Genomic DNA, 21,147 nt, shown 5'->3' on the forward strand with positions numbered 1-21,147 from the left:
TTAAAATAATCATATTTCTTAACCTTTCTACCTAAAAGGTGAGTGATTTACCTAGAGACTCGTCCATGTAATTAAAAACGATAATGCACAGAAGTCAGGTTACGAAGACCTGGAGATATGTCTGAGAACAGAACTTAATTTTTTACATAAAATTTGCATAAAATAATTTTAAACACAGAGGCTGGCACATCAAAAACAATTAAACATAGGGAATTTGGAACTTATACAGTGAAGTTATTGGCAAGTATATTGGCAGAATCACAGATTTGCAAAATTTCATTATGCTTATTTTTTTTAAATTCACACAACAGAACTGTCTGCACTAGATCCCTCTACTATAGCAATGCCACAACTATAAACTATGAAAGGCCTTAGTTTTTCCTGTTCCCCTCATTTTCTCCAATTGTTTCAATTACATTCTTATTTCATCACTCCCCAAAAGTATATCTCTGACAACACCGTGCTGTCTAAAAATCATATACAATACACTTACACACCTATCATTAGTAAAAGGTGAGTTTACATAGGAGAGAACTGCAGCACTATGGAGAGTAACAGCTTCGATTCTCCTGTAATCCTCCTTAATTTCAAGAAGTACCATAGAAATAGTTCTGCAACAGTAAACTCCTAGAAACTTAGGTTGCTCTTCAGAATTTCTGAAATATCTCTACCTTTTTCAGAAGAGTAAAGAAAATTCTGTCAACTAATACATTATCTATGTATCAGGAATGAAACAGTGGGGATCCACCCACAGCACTGAAGACAAAAAGCTCTCTCACAAGATTGAAGTTACTTCAGAAGGCAACCAGTCATTCTCTTGTATACATATTTCCTAACAGTTCTTTCCTGAAACTCTTCTATTATCATTCAGAATTTTCAGCATTAGCCCCATCGTTATATTCCAAGGAAAAAAAAAAAGCAAACAACACAACAAAACACCATAACTCAGTGAACCCTGTAGATTATAACAGATGATACCCATCTTTGTTTATCCCGTAACATACAGATACAACCTGAAAGATCACCAGCAGTGAAGACAGGAAAAAGCTGTAGGCAGCCACCACACACAGGAATTTTCAAAACACTGCGACTGCTATTTTTTTCTTAGATCACACTGTGGCTAAATGCTTCCAACAGTTCACATTACAGCCTTGCCAATCTCATGATTGATTGATTTCTTTCTTTCTCTCTTTAAACTTGGAAGACCTGTCTGGAAACAAAACAACTGTTGGATGTTTTAATGGTACTTTAAAACATCGTAAGGAATATATTAGTCTCTCATATTACAACCTGAGGTTGTAAACATACCAGTAATTGTCTCCTGTATTGATTACATGAAGGTTCAACTGCACCTCTTAGGATGCAGGGAAAACCTTACTTTACAAGAGCAGCAACACTGCTTAGTCTTTCCAATCAGCAGGGAGAGGGCCTCTGATGCACGAAACCCAAAATACAACATATGCAGCAGGATTCAAAGTCTCCAGGAGGCTGCCTAGACACCAGCAGGAATTTCAGCTTCAACCTTGTAATTCAGTAACATGGATTTTTTTCTTTCACTTTCATTACCCAGGTCTTTTATTAGGCTTGTAACACTCATTCATTCCAGATATGTTTAAATTTTTATTTAGGACTGGCTTGATGTCCTAATAACTGGGTAGTATTAAAACATTCCTTGCACAAGGGGATGAGCCAATTCTATAAAAGAGAGTACCTAGACAACTTCAATGGATGTTTCGCTTCCCAGTACGTTCTCCAGCTCATTTCAAACAATCTCAGGCTGCCATAGACGGAATGAGAACATAACTAAGTAACTTTCTTGCATTGAGACAAGAGGCTCAGCATGAAATGTGACCCCCATTAACTGTACATCCTCAGACTTTGTCACTCTCATTCACTTGTTTTATATTCACTATTTACACGATCTATCAGTCTACTTGTTCATTTAAACAGACTAAAGAAGCTGTTCCATACGTAATGCTGCTTTCCTCAAGAAGATACTTACTCACTGAAACTAGTCCCCTTTGAATATTCTGATAAGCTAAATAGTCCTTTAACCTAAAATTATTTTCTAAGAAGTTTCAATAACTCATACCAAGTTCTCAACACTTTTTTTAAGTATGGCCACCAGGGATGGCCAAATTTATTAAATAAGAAATATTTTAGATAAGCATCTGCAGCAATTTGTGCTGGGACTCATGCTGCTCAACATATTTGCAAGTGACCTGAAAACGAGAGTGAACAATGGAACAAAAATCTGCTGATAATATTAACTAATTCAGGGGAGCAAAGAGAAGGTCTGACTGAGAGGAACTGCAGAAAGATTTATGAAATAAGCTGCCTGGACAGTAAAACAGAAAATGAAAGATCTACAGACAGCGTTAGATACAAGGGGGGAAAAAGTCTTAACTTTCCACATAAAATAAAAAGGGCAAACCACCGCTAATAAAGGCATAATCTTGGGATTTCAGTAAACAGTTCCTGATGGCTACTAAACATCGACCTAACAGAATGTTAGGGATTATTAAGCAGAGCACAAAAAGCTTTCTGAAGTAACAGTATAAATCTAACCCATGTTTCTACCTTGCATTTTGCAGGCAGTCCATGTGCACTCTCTCCCACTAAAAAAAGGATCCAGGACTGAAACACTGCCTTGGCAGGTTGTCAAGGATGCCAACTGGCATCTGTACAAGGGATGCTCAAGTAATCCAAGGACTCCTCCTTTTGGAAGAGAGCTAACTGAAGATTTAGTGGGAAGGCAACAGAGATAATGACTGAAGTCCATCATGTCAGGAGTAGCTTCAAGTTGCACAAGAAACAAGGTAGGGTTTATCTAGTGAAGGTAGAAAATACCATGTTCAATTCAAGCAAAGAATGTGGTACTGGACAGAGCTGAGGAAATCCTGCCAGCTGGGTGCCGAGCATGCAAGGAGCCTACAAGTGTTTAAAGAGAGGGTGTAAGAGTTCATGACGAGGAATCCATTGAGGCACTGGGGGTCACTAATATAGAGACAGCAATTCTGGTCCAGGAAGCCTGAGCAGAATTCCTGATCTCTTGTTATCCAGGTTCAGTGATTTAAAAACATCAACCCTTTTTAGCTCCAGTTTAGCATCATTCTAAATCACAAGTAAAACCATTAAATAGTTCATTATATTGGACTACATTCACTAACAATGACCTGCGTGCAGAAATATTCCCAGGTGAAATATTGACAACAAAAACAGTTCACCAAATGGCTACTTGGTGCATGTCACAAAAGAATAGGAGACAGTATGAACACTGGACAGCATTTTAACTACAGGTCTTCTTTTTAATACATCTTTATGTTGTATTACACATGTATTTATTCAGCACCCGAGAGAAATACTCATTCCAAAAGTACATATACATTTGTATGACCTAAAAATCTCAACCTAACCCCATTTTTCTGAATAGGAAATGGAGTGAACCATTCCTTCTATATACAGTACTCTTCATGTGCACAACATGTCAGTCATTAGTACTTGTCTGTCAATGGGCTACAGATAAATAAGGTTCACACTCACCTAAATATGGAATTGTAGGAACCATTTTTAAGCTTCTGATGTACTCTCGTGTCCTCTTGTAATTATCTTCCTTAGACAGTAAGTAGTCCAACTTCTCAAAGGTGGTCTTGTCTTTACGATTCAGAAGCTACAGAGAACATGTAGATCATAAAATTTTAAAAGACAAATCCCCACAAAGCCAACAACAATCAATAGCTTGCTGAGTCACACAAAGAAAAGCATAGTAAATTTAAGACTAAATTCATTATCATCACTCAAACCAGCATAATGTTTGAAAATGTGCTACCTGTTAAGAAAAAAAGAAGCAATTCAGCACAAGTCTTAAGCTATGAACAAATATGACCATTATTTCTGAATACTTTGTCAAGGATTCCCATATCACTACATCAGTTTTGAATAAGATCAGCAATATTACATTTTTGGAGAAAAAGTATTTATTATACAGTCACCAATGTTCTCATAATTCATCAGAACTGCTAAAATCCTCTAAATTTCAAAGTACAAACAACAATGGAAAATGCTCTAAATAAATGTAAATTGTGCCATTTCAACAGTGTCTTATTAAAAGCCAAGTTTTGGAAGAAAGTATAAAGAAAGTAAACCATTTTGATATTAAATCTACATTTTCTATTGCTAGACTTGCTACAGAAAACCAGAAAAACATACAGTAATGCAAAAATCCTAGTGACAGAAGACTGAAAAGTAAACATGAAATAGGCAACTGTAGCTATAAAAACACATTCCCTGTTTCAGCTGGTTTAAGAAACCCCAGCAATATTTTTAAGATGGTTTTAGAACCCAGGTGAGTCAGAGTGAGTGGAGAATTATGGCACTATACACTGGTTTCTTGCATGTGTCCTTTCTGATAGTAGACAGCTGCTCCATAGCACATTCCTTCATAAACTCTTCCTCTGGAAAATTACAGTTCTTGTACTACTTAGCTTGTACTACTAGCTCTTAATAAAAAAATAACAAAAAGGAGACGAATGAAAATATTTCGGGATAATTGTGCTGTTTTCTTTAAATCAGCACTGAGAATTCCTTGAGGCCCTGACTCTGCAACATATTTTATTTTTGAACTACTGTGCCTACAAAGAGCCTCACACCTCTTTAGGTCTAAGTCAAATCAGTCACACACTTGATGGGAGCAAATTTCCCTGTTTATCTTCCAACAGAAAGGACAATAGTCAAGGCAACACTTACAGCCCAGGTTTTGGTCAGCCTGAAGATGGGTGCGCTTTGCAGTGCTGACACCACGGACATCAGAGAATGAAGGTTATTCAGTTCTAGAAGCTTCTGAAAAAAGAGAATAATAGCTTTTAGCACATCAAAAAGGGACACAAAATTAATTAATCTCAAAGTTGCATTAATAAGCCATGATTTTTTTCATTAATAAAATATAACATTTCCATCAATGACTACAGACGACGATATTATCCAACGCTGTCATGTGCAAAATTCTTAAGACCACCTTAAAAGTTGCCCATTTTCCAAATATATCCAATGATACAACAGGCATTTCAGTTGTGAGAATATAAACTGTATTTGACTTGAATTTGTTATTTTCTAAGGCTGTTCCTCCAGGAACAGAAAATAGGAAAAAATTATTTGACATATGGTTCTTGCAAATTGGTATAACTGGAGAAATTAAAATTTAATCAAGCCAAAAACATCCACCAAAGATGCTGATGACCCTCTCAGAATTAAAACAATGCTTGATTCTGTAATCTCTTTCACAGGAAAAATTCACCTCACTTCAATGTACTTTATATTTACTCTGTGTTGACAATTACTCAAAACATGTTGGTCTCCAGTAGACAATACTTGGGAATAAAGCTGTCTCAAATGATAATGCTTGCTACAACATAGTTCCAGTAAAATAAAAAAATGAGAATTGCTGTCATGGAGCTTCTTTGTAAATCTTAAAAAGAAGCTGAGTTCATCCTTGAGTGATCCACTTATTCATTGCCCAAAAGCATTTGAGGAAGATCTGGACTTTATTAAGGGAAAAGAAGGAAAGGGAAAAAAGCAAAGAGAAAAAAAGAGGGCAGTGTTCCCCTTTTTGCAGGAGAAAAATCCCCCAAACAAACACTGTAACTCTTATTTCTAAGAACAACCCAGGACCTCCAAGTTGACCATTGTCCTAGTACTTGGACTACGCATTTGTACCAGGAACTCATGCAGACAAATTTTCTTCTATAAGCACAAAAATACTAAGTAAACTGATTGGAAATATTCACAATACAAAAAAGTTTTGTATAAAACTTTTTATAAAACTTCAAGAGTAAAATGTAGTGCTTGAAGTCACTACAATAACAGAGCTTTATCAGCAGTACTTTATACCAGCAAGTACACATTACAAGTAGGAATACAAGTCTCAAAACAGCTGCTTTAGAAGCAAGAAATTTCTTTTCATAAAACTTTGAAAATGGTGGGAGACAAAAACCAGAACAGTTTACAACCACATTTGACATTAGCAACAAACAGTTGACCATCAACAAGCCAAACCACTTTTAAACTTGGTATGCAGAGGTCCAAGGTGAGTCACACTGAACTGGGTAGTTTCATCTAATCAAGTAGAAAAGAACAGTTGTCACACCCTTATCCTATTCAAGTGGTGCAACGTAGCAGACATACCAAAACAGAACATTACCTCTGCAATCCAAGAATGGTTCACAGGGGTAGTGCAGAAACAAACAAAAAGCAATTAAGAGTTTGAACGATAGTATAAGAATGTTGCACTTACTTTAGCTATTTTCACAAAATGGCTCAATATTTCTGCCCTTATTTTTAAGGTCTGTGCTGTTAATATTTCTCGTACAACCCAAAAACTGACCTATAAAGTAAACACATATAAATTTATTTACAATAAAGTGGACTTTATAAGATGAAATATTTGCAAACTTTCAAGATGCTCCAGGGAGAAAACAGGGTAAGGAAAGAAAAGAGTTCTTATCCCATGAATTCTCATCTGTATCATTGCAACTGCCCCAAAGTTTTACCACTGGGTATAAGAGGTAGGTAGAGAAGTGAGGCAACACCAAGATAACTGAAAGAGCAAGTGAAACACAGAAAAAAAGGAACAGAATTGCTAATGTTGTACCATGACACAATAGCAAAATACATTATGAACAAATGGTCTAGAGGAAAAACATGAAAATGTGGGCAAAGCAATTGAAAACAAGAACTGTCATTTAAAAATCTTAATCCTCATTTGGAAAGATAGTCTTAATTCACAATAATAGTTGTGTTCAGACTCAAAGACAACTGCCAAACAGTACCTGTTCATGACAGTAATCAAATTATTTACCTGGTTAAACCTCCTAGTAAAGGCAACAATATTTGGAGCGAGGATATGTTTTTCTTTCTTATTCCATCCACAGCTGGCTAGTTCCTAGGAAACACATTTAAAAATTGCCTTAAAAACCAGAAATGAGTCCTCCTTAACACCAGTTCTAAATCATTCTTCTTAGAACCACAAATTCAGTTTCAATCAAAATATTGTTCAACTTTCCAAATGTGTACTACTAACTTTGGAAGCCTTTACATGAAAAGGCAGAGTCAGCCAAAGAGAATTCTACCTCTGAAAAGCACTTCGCACATGATGATAAACATACACTAGAGATCCAGAGGTCTGCATGTGCCTGTGTGAGCATCAGGAAAAGCACTTCCAGTTCCAAACATATTTTGAATCCCAATCTCCAGCACTTAAACCTTTTGCACATAAAAACGCCAATTTACATCTGACAAGATTACAGATTCTACACATGATCAGTCCATGTCTGGTCTTATGAGACTGGAAATTGTATGTTTATGTAGAAAAAGAATCTGAGACACTCTACGAGGGACAGCAAAATTTACTTTCATCAGAGAAGTCAAAGAGGTCAGTAACCTAAGGATATTAAGCAGTTGCCAGAGGGCTAGTAAGCAACAATGGAAAATCCTGTGCATGGCAAAATCACTTGATGAGGTTTCAAATTTGGACTGGACAGGAAGGTTGATAAATGATCCCACATACCCCTCCTGAATTTTTTTTATACTGCTGAAATATATTGTGTTCTAGAAGCACACTTCATCCCTTTTTTTTGTATGGAAGAATGCTGGCAGTTTCCTCAATGCACGCAGTCACAAGAAACTTTCCCATCAAGTGTGCAAGAAAACCCTGAAATTTGTGGAGATTGCAAACTTCAGGACTTGGAAAAAACTCTAAATTAAGTTACACAGAAATCGAGAATGTATGGGTAGTTATTTCTGCTGGAGGACAAAGAATTGTTAGCCAGACATCCTCTTACTGAACTTTGCACAGTAACGTGTAGATGTGTTTTTTAGTAATAGCTGTCAAAAAGCAGGATAAAACCCCAGAAAGTGCCAGGTTTAAAGGATGTTTGTGTGTTTTTAGATAAGACTTGGCAACTAGAACTCTAAAATTGTAAGTATTTCCATCTATGCATAGGCCCATGTTAAAAGAATAAAACCGTAAGTTTCAACCAGAAAATGTTAACCTTCTTAGTCTAATAATTTACCTAATAGCAAAATGGAGGTTGATGACAAATACACAAACTATTTCTTGCTTTAAAACCTAGTCCTACAGTTAGCAGAATTTCAGGATAGAAGCAGTTGTTTATTTTTGGCAAACAAATAATATTGGTAATTCCAATAAAGTGAAAGTCAGAAAGCACAATTAAAAAACTAACAGTTTATGGCAACTGCTACTTATTCACAAACGCGAATTCTAGAAGGAGCTGAAAATACGTTAGGTTTTTTCTGATAACTCCTCACTAAGTTACATCTATCTGCCAGAGTAGCATTTCAGGAAATTTCATTTCCAAAAGTCAAAACAAAGCAATGACAAAGGAAAAGAAGAACAGCGAATTGGTATTTTGTTTTCATATAAAAATATATGGCAAAGATGTTTCATAGCAACTAAAGCAAATGCAAAATTCACTTTAAATATCAGTATCTATAGTTTTGTATTTTATTTTTTTGTTCATTCATCTCCTCAGAGTATGACACTGGCTCTACTTTTGGCAGAGGTAGTTACAACAAAAAAAATCCATCTGTTTTATTTTAACTGATATTTTTCTTAACAAAATTTCTTCACAAAAAAATATCTATGTATCAGTTTGTAAATATTGGTAGGTTTGTGTTAGCAGATTTTTCTATGGGTACTGATGGTTTCTTATCACATTGTTCATTTGCCATTTTTTTCCCTGCAGGAAAGAAGTCTCCCCAGCTGCCTGGAGAACACATGTAATTTCAGAAGCATCCAAGTGTTTTCAGCAACAAAACTGTCTTGGTGTTTTTTCAGGGGGAAGGACAAAAAAAAAAAAAGATTAATTTATCTGACAGGAAGGACAGACATCAGATAGACAAAGTTTTATTTTCTTTCCTATACTTTCTCAAAATAGAGGGCTGGTAATCTCTCTGAACGATCGTAAATATAGGACAACTTGTTTTGTTGGTGATCAAATTGGATGGATTGAGCTTCTACTAAGAACCTCCTAGACTTGACTGCCCCTACTGATGTTGTCAGAAATTCAGTTCCACTGACAGAAGGGAGGGGTGGAGTTGTCCTTTATATATTCATGATATTCCACCTAAGGAAGACAAGAAGCCATAATGGATCTAAGGATATGTTCTTATACTGAAGCACCTGAAGGAGGAATTGTGTGATTTTTGTACCTTCTGCAGTAAATATATTTATTTAATCAAAATACCGAGATAACATTTTTATGCAAATTTATCATATTCTGATAACTGCCTTTATTCATTTCTGAAGTTCTTATTTCTAATTTTCAAATGCCTATGTTAACTTTCATCGCTTTTCCTCAACAGGCCTCAAGTTGCTTTCTTAAAACATTAAAAACTTAAAGGACACTAACACATTAACTTTTAAGGGCTTGGGCTGATTTACTCCCTCAGAATTGAATCTTAAACATGACTGTACAAATTAAAAAGCTTACCAAGTGCCTGATGCAGCCTAAAATACAGGTTATGGTCAGAGGCATGAGTCAAACTCTGAAATCAGATGTGCATTGAAAAACAGCACCAGAAGGGAGAGTAAAGAATTTTTATGTTCGATAAATTTATCCTGAAGAAACACTCAAACACTCAACACAAAGCAGGACAGGAAGACTTCCAGAAGACAGTCATCTCCTTTGGCAACAAGCAACAAATCAAAGTAACTCAGGCTGGGTTACAGATTCACAGTGCTAACAAGCAATAAGCCTAGAAGAATATTAGTGCAGTGCAAGACAGTGAGCATTTTTGAATAAAAAAAGCATTATTTAAATGGTTACATTTCCTCAGGCAGTGATTTCCAAAGATGTAAGCAGACGGTTTAAGAAAACCTACCTCAGGCTGTATAGCTTTAAATACTGGCATATCCATCAATGTTATCTGACTCTGAAATAAAGACAGAATTTTAAATCATGTAATATGAAGAGCTAACAATGACATATTTCCATCTGCCCTTCAATAACTATGAACCATCCGCATGTTCCTCGCAGACCAGAACTGACCAGCCTGAGTTTGGCCCCCTTGCTTCAGGTTGATACACAAGCACAAACACCCCATCCTGAGAGGCACCATGTTACACTCTGGTTGTCCCCCGCCGAAGAATTTCAGTACCTGTGCCAGTCTAAGGGGACAAACCTGTGCTTGAGAGTCTTCCTCTTATGTAATAAAGAGTCTGGACAGTAACGGCAGGAAGAACTATTTCACACAGAGAACAGCATACATTTGACATTCACTGGGCTGAAAGGCAATAAATTATTATGTGTTAATTAGTTATGACTGGAATAGGCTTTAAGGGAATCATACAGAGATTTTCAGTCCCAAAGACACACAGTTAAATTTCTGGTTTCTCTGCAGGTTGGTAGGGTCTTTGTTTTGCTCATGGCTACAGCTGGCAAATGGGACTGGAGAGAAAAAAGCAGCTTACAGAAGTTTGGAATTAAGAGTTAGAAAATATGTTACAATGATATAAGGGGGTGTGGCTACATACAGGTATGTTTTTAAAGTGTAGCACTATATCAAGACCCTCATCAACAAGCTTCCATCTCAAACCAACAGCAGCTGGAACAGAAAACTGATGAGCCTGAAGTTACGAGCAACCTTACCTTGACTCGATCACTTTATAGATACATTTCCAGGTTAACCACAAATGTAGGACTACACTCTATGTTCTGGGCTGCCTTTGGACTTAATATTCATATTGTGATGAAATCAGACATATCTATCTTCATATAATTTTACAGTCCTGTCTAATTGTGGCTCTGTTAATTTCTGAAGGCAGTCCATGGCCATGAATCATCTGAACTTGGATGAACAGGAATGATTTTTAACTGAGTTGATGCAGATTTGCCATTGAAGTATTTTTATAATTTTACCTAACAACAGCTCTCATCTGTGTAGTGTGTATTAGTGTTCAAAAAGACCCACACAAATCTGTTTCAAAGCGACAAACTTATAGGAATAAGGTAGGCCTATCTCCAAGACTTTTTTTTGGCAAACAGGTGATATAGGAACTTTTGCCAAATAACAAAACATCATTTTGATGCTTAGAATGTTAATGAAAACATTCAACTATGTACAGTAGCTTTTATCCTCACTCCTTCCTGCTCTCCAGCAAGTTAACATGTAAATTAAAAACAAGGGGCAAGGGACAAGAATTGCACTGAATGTTTGCCAAAACTGCAGTTCTATTTTCGGTTTAGCATTGAAAAACTGCTATTAAGGAATGCCAATTTTTTCCTCTCTACAAGCTTCTTTTTTGCTTTTAAGAAACTGATTTTTCTGAGAAACTAATTTTTCAGCAGAAAAGATGAGTATTTGTGGTTTCAGTTAAAAAAAACCTGAACCAGACTGTGTTTAGTGGGTGTGGTGGTATTAGGTCAAAGGTTGGACTTGATGATCTTGCAGGTCTTTTCCAACCTTTAGGATTCTATGATTCTATATGTAACATCTTTAAACCTATGCTAGGATTTTTAAAACACTAGTAAAAATTCAAATGGCTTCACACAGGAAAACAAATATGCTGTGTCAGGTCAGTACCAAGTAATTAAATGCCAAGACATGTTTATTTTGTGGAAGTTGATATAATCAGAAATTTGCTCTCAAGAACACTGGAAGTTCATTTAAAAATATTTTTTTTAAGCAGAAAGGTTTTACAGATTTTTTTTTTGTACCCTGCAAGCCTTGAATGTTATACAAGCTTAAATGCAAAAATAACATTTCTACTTACAGCAAACTCCTCAGGAGTTACTTTCAACACATCAAATACAACTGCATCGTAGCTTTTATTGGCATAATCTGAACTTCGCCCTTCCAGAGAATCTGAGCTGCTACTACCCTACAAAGAAAAAATAGTAGGCTTATCTGCAGAATGATGAATTGCATCTCAAATTCAGAAAATAAATATGTGTAAAAATACTAAGTAATGACAACAAAATGTATGAAATTCAAAAAGTTTCAGACACCAGATTATAAAATTTAGTTTAGCACTGTTCACTAATGTTTCTGACTTTCTTCTGCAGACTTTAGTGACATACAATTTTAGCTCTACAAAATTTCCAGCTTTAGTAAACCACTTTTAAAATCACGAACTAAATAAAAGAGCTTAATATTTAAATTAAATACGTAACGTAAAGAGTGGGTAGATCCAAGTCAAGCTACTCTATCCATAACATTATAAACAAGGGAAAAATTGACACATCCTGAAATTTAACTGGGAAACTACTGATTAGGAAGCCTGACATTTGTGCTGGTCAAACCCAGGAAGAGAATAAAGGGGTATTAGTAGAAAGGCAGATAGGTATGCTCTATCATGAAAGTGCGAAGTCAGCATTCAGAAAGAGCAGCACTGCCTCAGTATTGACAGATGTGTGGGTAAAGGATCAAGATTAATACAGTCTTGCTAGACTTCCAAAGATTTTTCACGTGGTTCGTCACTCCAAAGCCATTAAGCCCTAGCATAGACTGTCCTTGCAATGATAAAAAATTAGTTACAAGATAGTTGTTACAAGAACTAGAAATATGTTAATCAGCAGAGAATTATGCATAGATAAGTGATGTTTATTATATATTCAACAACCTGGAAAACAGTGTAGACTTGTTGCAGACTATGGATTTTCATTTTATTTATTTAAATGTGGAAAAAAAACCCCCAAAACTGGCAATGAAAAACTGAAAAGGGCCTTCACAAGATTTGACTAAGTCCGGAAAAGGAAAAGAAAAAAATATATAATGCATTATGAATATGCTCCTTTATAAATCCATGGTGCACCCAACTCTGGAATACATATGCAGTATAAGTCTCCATCTTAAAGCTGGAAAAAAGTACCACCAATCCCACATTTAAAATGTGTGCTTTACTGGGCAAGCTTTACTGTAGTTGATTTATAATATTTCATCATAATATTAGATGAAAGTGAAAAACCAGAAAAGCTCAGTGGGGCAGTAGTTCCCAAGCAGTGCTCCCTTGTCTCTCATGGAGCTGTGTGCTGCAGCTCAACACAGAATGAGGCAGTTTCTGGAAGCAGCACAAAAAAGCTGCATGGTCTGCAAAGGATACAAAAGGTTAACGTGAACAAAATCTTAGAGCACTTTTTTATTAGCAGACTAGTAAATTGAAAAAAAAAAAAGATAAAATGCAATTGCATATTTCTGGCTCAATTTTGATGGTACATTATGTTGCTCTTAACTGAAAAATAATAAACGGCTGCTCTAAGTTACAAAATAACAGGTCAAAAATGCTATTTAAAACTAATCAAAATGAGAAATCATCATCAACAACAACAAAAAAAAGTGTCTGTGAACACTAAGAACCACGGAGTGTTCTAAAATGACTCTGCTGTCATGCCAGTCCTTTTCCTTATGAACGGTGTGGCATTTGACTAGCAGTGGAAAGGGCTTCTGCGAAAGCTGAAAAAAGCCAAAATTTCCATTTTGATATCATCATCATCATCATCATCATGGCTGGGCTTCGCGAACGAAGATTTGGGAAGGCACTATCCACATTTGCTACAGGCACGCTGGTGGCTTATGAGGCCAATACGTGACAGACATATCCGATTGCACATTTTGATATAGGAGCTAATAAAATCCAAGGAACTGTACCTCTGGAGTGGCAGAGGTGACCATCACATTGGCCATGAAGTCATTCCTTTTATACATGCTCTCCCCAAGACACAGGAAGTTTCAGCTCAGCCAGCACTGGTTGAAAACAGAAATTCCTGCAAAGCAAATGTATTTGGGGAAATAAATAAAATTTATAAAAACATCACACCACACACACACGCACAAAAAAACCCCATCCATAAAGGAGATTTCATTTTTCTTTCTCAGAGTAAAGAACTTATGAAACAAGATTATCTCAGGAGACAGATTCTCTTTTCTTTTCCAGGTACCAAACTGTAAACAAGTACAACCAAATATCACTAAAGTCACGCCAAGTCCTTATCCCTACTTCCACTCAACTCAATAATTATGGGGAAAACAGAATATTATTTATCATTTACGTTGAATTAGGTTATATATGAAGTCCCTGCCATCCAGAAACTGTAGGCTACCAAGAACTGCTTACACAACCACCGAGTCAGATCAAGCTCTGGTTCTCTTTACAATGAGCAAACAAACAGCAGGGTGGTTTCATCATTCCCTAGGGCACACACAGACAAGTTCCACGGCCACCACTGCCACTGACTCCTGCACATAGACTCTGTCAGCAAAATCTGTAGTTGCTCAAATATGCAACTAGGGATACTGCTGCATGTCCCTCTGCATCCTTGCTCCTTCCCACAGCACTGATTACACCAACAGGAAAATGCTGGAAACGCAAGCAGCTGAGAATAAAAAGAACCTCTTATTTACCCTCTTTAGAAGGATGAGGTCTTCACTTCTCAACCCTACAAAGACAAAAAACAATTCTCTCCACTGTCTCACATGAAACAAGGCAGTAATTGTGCTTCAAAGAATGCCAAAATCTCCTGTTAGACAAGTCAAGAAGCAACTTCCTTTATCTTGTGTCCTGATAAAATTAACTCATATTTTGAGTGCTAACAGACTGCAAAGTATTTCTAGGTCTGGAGTTGCTCCTGTTAATAGTCCTTAGAGATACTGAAGTGGAAAGCAATTTTGTAGATGTAATTTCTTTAATATGTGGCATTTACATCAGGGCCACAAAAATATACTTATGTCCTCCTTCCCCGCCTTTTTGACTAGGCTTTCCAGTGTATGGGGGCTCCAAAATGCTCCAAAAAGGGGAAGAAAAATCCCATATGTGAACTTGCATACTGTCTAAATTCAGTTTTACTCCAAATTTTAATGTTCATTATATCCAAATGAGACAGAAGTGCTATAATATCTGAAACCAAAAGCACCAATGTACTTTTGCCTTTCAACGTTCAGCACATACAATAAAGCTTGCAAGGCTAGAAACTTTCATTCTAGAAAGCATCAAAATAGATTTTTCCCCCTAAATGTCTCAAATATAACACAAGCATTAAAAATGCACTGCTTTTTCCTATGTGTAGAGGTTTCTCCAAGATCTACATCTATGAAAAAAATACTTCTATACACACTCATTTGCTTTGCTGCCTTGAGGAAAGTCAGAGAGAGCAATTATCCTTTTATGTCAAATCCACCTAGTCATTTGAAGTATTTCCACACCTGCTATCGCAGAAAGTATCACTCTGCACACAGAGTAACACGGGAGCTAATACTAAGCCTACTGTAATAAGAAGCTGTCAGACAACATAAAGATATTAAAAACAATGCTCCCCCACACTTGCAATATTTCCCTCCAAAAAGATTTAAAAAATTTCTGAAATTCTGAAAATTATCAAAGGTCCAATATGTTGGCAATAAAAAGTAAAAAGTTAGTGAAATGATATATAACTTCTTTTCATAGCTTTTAATTCTTACAATTTCTTTTAACTTGCTCAGGTTAATAATTAAAACTATGCATTACACAAACAGTGCTAAAAATCAAAACAAAGAAAACACCCTATCTGTTTGCACAGAGGGTTCACACGCACATTGCAGAAGATCTCATTCACAGTCTGCCAGAAACAAAGTGGATAAATCAGGATGCAAACATACATACCACCAGAGGTTGTCTGTTCTTTGCCAACTTAACAAACCCATTTAGATATGCAGCGCACTCTGAAGCAAAACTGAAGACAGTGCAAGAACAACTAAACTGGAAAAAAACCAAAAACACCATCAAAATCAAGCACAGAAGTAATCCCTATAGCCATTATTTTACCAGCATTTGTCAAATTCTGTTATCTATGCCACAGAAGTGCCACTCCCTGAAAGCAAAAATGCAGATTTCACATTGCTGTTAGTAATATGCATGTAAAGCAATTCAAGTACCCATAAGTTCATTCTCAGTACTAGTTACCCAACTCACAAGAAAGTCACTGAGACTCTTAAGCACAGATACCACCTCAGGCCAAAGTCTCTATGGCCTAATTTCTGAATGCTAGCAGAGCAATCTGGGGAAGTTATTGACTGTTCACACTCCTCTCAGCAAATACAAGAAGAACCACGTCAGCAACCACTGATGATCGTTGTTCTTATTGATTTTCTTATTGAAGGAAACAATATTGAGCTAGACAGCCTTCTCATCAGCCCTAGTTCAGCCCTTCTGGACTCCACAATTAACTGGCTTAGCTGATTTCAAACCCCATTTACTTACTATTTTCATTAGTTGGTTATGGTTTTCCTAACAGCACTGAGTCATGAACTGAGAGCTGCAGCATCCTTTTAGGAAAAAATACTTCAGTATTCTACCAAAATATAACTGCTCTTTCTTAAGCTTAAATTAGTTGGACAACTGGTTCAGTGAACATAATTAAAGAGCACTGGGTCCCTGCCTGGGCATGGATAAATTTGGTTAGAATCAACGAAAGTTACCAGTTGGGTTTGCTTTTATTTTTTTTTTAAATAAATTTAGAGCAGAATAGAGTTCCAGTTGGAAGGGATGTACAATGGATCATCTAGTCTTACTGCCTAACTGCTTCAGGGATGACCAAAAGCATGTTATTAAGGGCATCGCTAAAGGTTCTTAAACACTGACAGGCATGGAGCACCAACCACCTCTCCGGGAAGCCTGTTCCAGGGTGTGACCCCTCTCTCAAGCAGAGAAATGCTTACTGAGATTCAGTCTGAACCCCCCCTGGTGCAGCTTTGAACCATTCCCTTATGGTCTGTCCCTGGATCCCAGGCAGAAGAGATCAGCACCTCCCTCTCCACATCCCCTCTCAGGAAGCTGAGGAGAGCAATGAGGTTGCTACTCAAGCTCCTTTTCTCCAAACTAGACCATCATAAAGCCCTCTGCTGCTCCTCAGAGGATATGTCTTCCAGTATTTGGTATCAGGAAGATTAGCTGTCATCCATCAAGATGAGGGAATGAAGAATACCAAAAGCGTCTGCCTTCTGCAAGACCAACAATGTACTACTGCACTTCATTGGCAATGCCCAGCCTAAGGACACATTTACAACAGACCACAGAGAGCTCATTTTCAGTTCTGAATTGTTTTTCATCATTGCATTCATTTTCCTCTTTCTTCACTCCTAAACTGTTCCTCCAGATGTTCACCATTACAACCTTTCTTTCCTTGATGAACGACAAACAAAGTCATACTCAGATGCTGTAGGGGTAGAGTACAAATGGCAATGTGCTAGCACAGCTACCATACTAAAAGAGAAAAGGACTCTATTATGAAAACAGAATCAAACAATAACAGGGTTATATTTCTGCCTCTGTGCTTGCAATCAGCTGCTGATGTGAAACTTGTATCACCAGCTACATCACCTCCAGCTTCTGCCCAGAGGCTTTTAGGGGCAGGCTGGGGAGAAGTCCAACCTTTTTGTTTTATTGGTAATAAAGACCAAAAGGCAATTAGCTTCAGAGTATCTAAAACCACGCACTGCTTGTTCTCCATACCTAGATATTACATACCATTTCCCCCCTCACACTGTTTCTTTTGTTTAGTATCATCATTTTAATATTAAAACCAGAAAAAAAAGTAAATTCAAAAGGATTTCAAAATCTTCTGTCTGCCATCAGAGCCCTTTCACCACATATGCTTCATGCACAAACACAGATCTGGGACTGGACAGTGGAGCTGTGTAAACCCTCATAATGCTTTATAGAAAAAAAGCTCTTTTAATTTCTAAAAGTCCTTTTGAAGTAATTCAACATTAGACCTTGATGGACATCTTGTACAACATGAAAAATGCCTGAATTTAGATAATAATTTTCTACTAACAGGTTATTAAGAAAAAAGCAATCAGGCTACAGAAGAGTAGTCATATAAATGTGATGTCTTTTTAAAGATCCTCCTAGGAAAACACTCTTGTGTATTTTCAGTATCCACTTCACCTGAAAGTCCCTAATATAGTTCATTATGCTTTAGGTAACAGTACCACCTATAGATAAAATACACCATGGACAATTTAGCATGCACATTTTTTCATACACATTCTTTTCTGAGAAACTTGTTACTATAGTTAATGATGAATAATGAAAATTTAAGGGAAATAAAATTCATAATTTAGTACATAAAGCCCTATATTGGGGATAATGGAACATGAACACAAAGAGGGGGAAAGCACTTCTGCATGTCAAAGGAAACAAAGTGAAAAATATTTCTGTGTTAACAGTAACTACAAAAGCAATACATGTCCTCAAGAAAAAACAAATAATATATAATAAACCTCCCCCAAGTGAAGAACCCAATACCATCTTGATCCATATCAAGACAAGAGCTGCAGCACTCTCTCCAGCCACGTCCTCCCTCAACAGTCACCACCCTTCATAAGTTGACAAACTTGCATAGGTTAGAAGGCCAAGATATATGTTTAGGGAAGTTATACGTTAAGGTAATCTTCATGAAACAGTTACAGGAAAAGAAAATTATCCTAAGTTCTCTATCAGAAGAGAACTGACAGACAGTAATCTCTGCAACCTGGTATCAAATGTAAGTGAAAATATAGAAATAGCCGTAACTTCAAATACAGTTGCATACTTACAGTGGAATAAGGCAGCTGTGCACTCAACCCATTTTGGTGCACACCTCCATTAGTCCTTTGCTGGGTCTAGCTCTGGCTATTCAGCAGGTTTATCTCTTGTTTAAAAGCATGACATTCCTGTAAATAACAGGAAACAGGATTACAGTGACATTTGCTTTACAACTCAGTTCTTCTCAAACTGGGCACTCTAGTGCATTCTAGTTTCACTGGTATGTGACAAACTCCCAAACAAAAGAAAATAATACATCACAGAGGGAAGAGTAACATATTATGAATTTCATAACTAAATATACTCCAAATATGTCACTCCCTCACTCTGTCAATCAACACAAGGTCCAAGCCAACATGAGCTGCACATTGGTTCTACTCACTTCTTTCAAGGTGCTTTATGAATGGTAAATGCTACTCATTCTCACATCATTTTCCTCGAGGCTTAACTAAACAAAGCAGAATGAACACAAACCCAAATACAGTAGTTCTTTAGCAAATAATGTTATAGCTCTACCATCAAACATGATCAGCAACAAATCTGTTGCTGTTCCGGTAACTTATTTTGCTAATGTTTAGGCATAGTTCTTCCCTTTTCTCCTCTTTTGCCTTACACCAACTTTCGTAACACCTGATGTTTACCAAAATTTTCCATCAAATGAGAAGAAAATAATCTCAAGGATAGCTACTTTCATACAGAAACTGACATGAAAATCCCATTAAAGCCTATGTTGCTTTGATAAAGCTAAAAATCACTGCAGATCACATGGTGTTACTACTGCCTCTACCACAGTCTCTATTTTCCTTCTATTGTTAGGGAGCCTCCACATCAAAAGAGTATGTCTTCCAGACTTTAAATAGCTTATTTTGATGCTAGTCGGAATTGCAGGTATCTTTTGCTGGAAGAGCAGTATTCTCTTCACAAACCCAAAACTGATCTAGTAGGTACTCCCTGCATGAGCAAATGTTCATTAAAGAATTCATAAAAGAATCAAAATGACAAGTTAAAAATGGGTTAGCATCCACTTCAGTATTTCAACCAAAATGATGGACATAATGCATGTTGTCCATCCTGCATGGTGTAGCATTTTAGTAAAGGACAAAGCCCATAATTAATGCCCACCTCAACTTTGAGATGTCACCCCTTTACTAAAGTAAGGCACATAAACAGAAACATAAATAAAATAACTTGGTTTAAAAAGTTTTGTAATATATTTCTTCAAACTGGTGCCACGCCATACAGGATGGGCAACATACAAAAAACAAACAAGTGTGTGTAGTTCTATCCTTTACAGTCTTCCTGTCCTACTCACATATGAAAAATAACTGAGGCATGGTCAACATAAGAAAAAAAATCTAACTTTAAAAGCATCTGTTGGACATAAAAGGCTACAGATTGCTACATTCATATATAAGGTCTCTGAGGCAAAGAATATCTGTTCATATTTTAGAGAGACCAACACAGATTTCATTTTTTTCAATAATCATTAAGACAAGGGACTACATACGCTCTATTTTGTTGGGTTAAGAACAGGCCGCAGACAAAGGGCCTGATGCACTTCCACAACCGAGAATTTCAGCAACGGTTCCTTCTCTGCTACCTGCCAAAGCCCCAGACTGACCAAAGCCTCCAGGAGCCAGACCAAAAACTGCCTGAAGTGATCTGAAAACAGATCTCAGCCAACCAAGGCTCTCTACAGTACCTGCACAGTATCATCCACATGATATACAAACAGTTTTCAAATTTATTCCTAAAGACCGCTGGAGGTGGCCAACCCCAAGTGGTTTCCATCTGCTCCCCCCACACCCGTACCAAGGCTGTTTCCACTGTCCGCCAGCCTCGCACCGCGAAGCACCAGCCCCATGTGTCCGCACGGAGCACGCTCCGCTCACCGCACCGGGCCGGCCCCGGAGCCCCCGCCAGCGGGCAGCGCGGGCAGCGCCGCACTGGAGCGTCATCGCCCGGCGGGTGGGGGTCCAGGGCCTGCCGAGAAAGGCCGCGGAGCACGGCGGGCACCCGCAGAGTGGGAGGCGCCGCCCGGTCCTGCCAGAGCCCGGCGTCCTCCGCCCGTGCACCTGCCGCGCCCCGCAGGAGGCGGCCCGGGCCCGGCACGGCCGGCGGCGATAGGGCTGCGCCTCGCACCGCCCCTCGGGGGCCCGGCACCCGCCGGCCTCCTGCAAGCGGCGCCCCCGGAGAGTGGGCGCCCGGCCCGGCCCGGCCCCACAGAGCTGCGCCCGCAGCACACGCCCGAAGCGGGGACGACGGGCGGGCGGGCGAGGGGCTGCGGCGGCCGGTCCCACCTGTCCTGCCGGGCACGCGGGGCTCGTCCGTGTCTCACCTGCTCGGGGCCAGCTGCCTCCAGCGTCGCCCAGGAGCCCTCTCGGCGCAGGGACGGCACCGGGGCGGGGGTGGAAGGGAAGTGCCCTCAGCACCGCACCCGCCAGCCCGGCCCTCGCCGGTGCCGGTGCCGCTCCCGCCGCCGCCGAGGACGAGGCCCAGCCCGGCGGGGACCGCGGGGCGGGGCTGAGGCGCGCGGATTGACGCGCGCGCCAGCCAACTGCCGCCCCGCGCGG

At 38.4% G+C, this 21,147-nt stretch overlaps 1 protein-coding gene across 4 annotated transcripts in view; it reads right to left on the reverse strand.

Annotated features, from left to right (window-relative positions):
* The window catches only part of RALGPS1 (Ral GEF with PH domain and SH3 binding motif 1), an 81,877-nt gene extending 60,803 nt beyond the window's left edge, over positions 1 to 21,074 (reverse strand). The window contains exons 1-10 of one of the 4 annotated variants that reach the window (XM_027650340.1): positions 20,913 to 21,074; positions 18,586 to 18,702; positions 15,640 to 15,740; positions 13,663 to 13,775; positions 11,789 to 11,896; positions 9,898 to 9,948; positions 6,854 to 6,937; positions 6,290 to 6,379; positions 4,747 to 4,839; positions 3,544 to 3,670 (exon numbers count right to left, since the gene is read on the reverse strand). In XM_027650340.1, coding sequence (XP_027506141.1) covers positions 3,544 to 3,670; positions 4,747 to 4,839; positions 6,290 to 6,379; positions 6,854 to 6,937; positions 9,898 to 9,948; positions 11,789 to 11,896; positions 13,663 to 13,719 — 610 coding nt within the window. In that variant the 5' untranslated portion in view covers positions 13,720 to 13,775; positions 15,640 to 15,740; positions 18,586 to 18,702; positions 20,913 to 21,074. Of the gene's footprint in view, positions 1 to 3,543; positions 3,671 to 4,746; positions 4,840 to 6,289; positions 6,380 to 6,853; positions 6,938 to 9,897; positions 9,949 to 10,197; positions 10,300 to 11,788; positions 11,899 to 13,662; positions 13,779 to 15,639; positions 15,746 to 18,585; positions 18,703 to 20,912 lie in introns of those variants that run through there. The other 3 variants (XM_027650341.1, XM_027650338.1, XM_027650342.1) reach the window with 3 other exon arrangements.
* Between the last annotated feature and the right edge of the window lie 73 nt (positions 21,075 to 21,147).

Source organism: Corapipo altera, unplaced genomic scaffold (assembly GCF_003945725.1).
Source record: "Corapipo altera isolate COAL_440 unplaced genomic scaffold, ASM394572v1 268, whole genome shotgun sequence".
Taxonomy (NCBI): Eukaryota; Metazoa; Chordata; class Aves; order Passeriformes; family Pipridae; genus Corapipo; species Corapipo altera.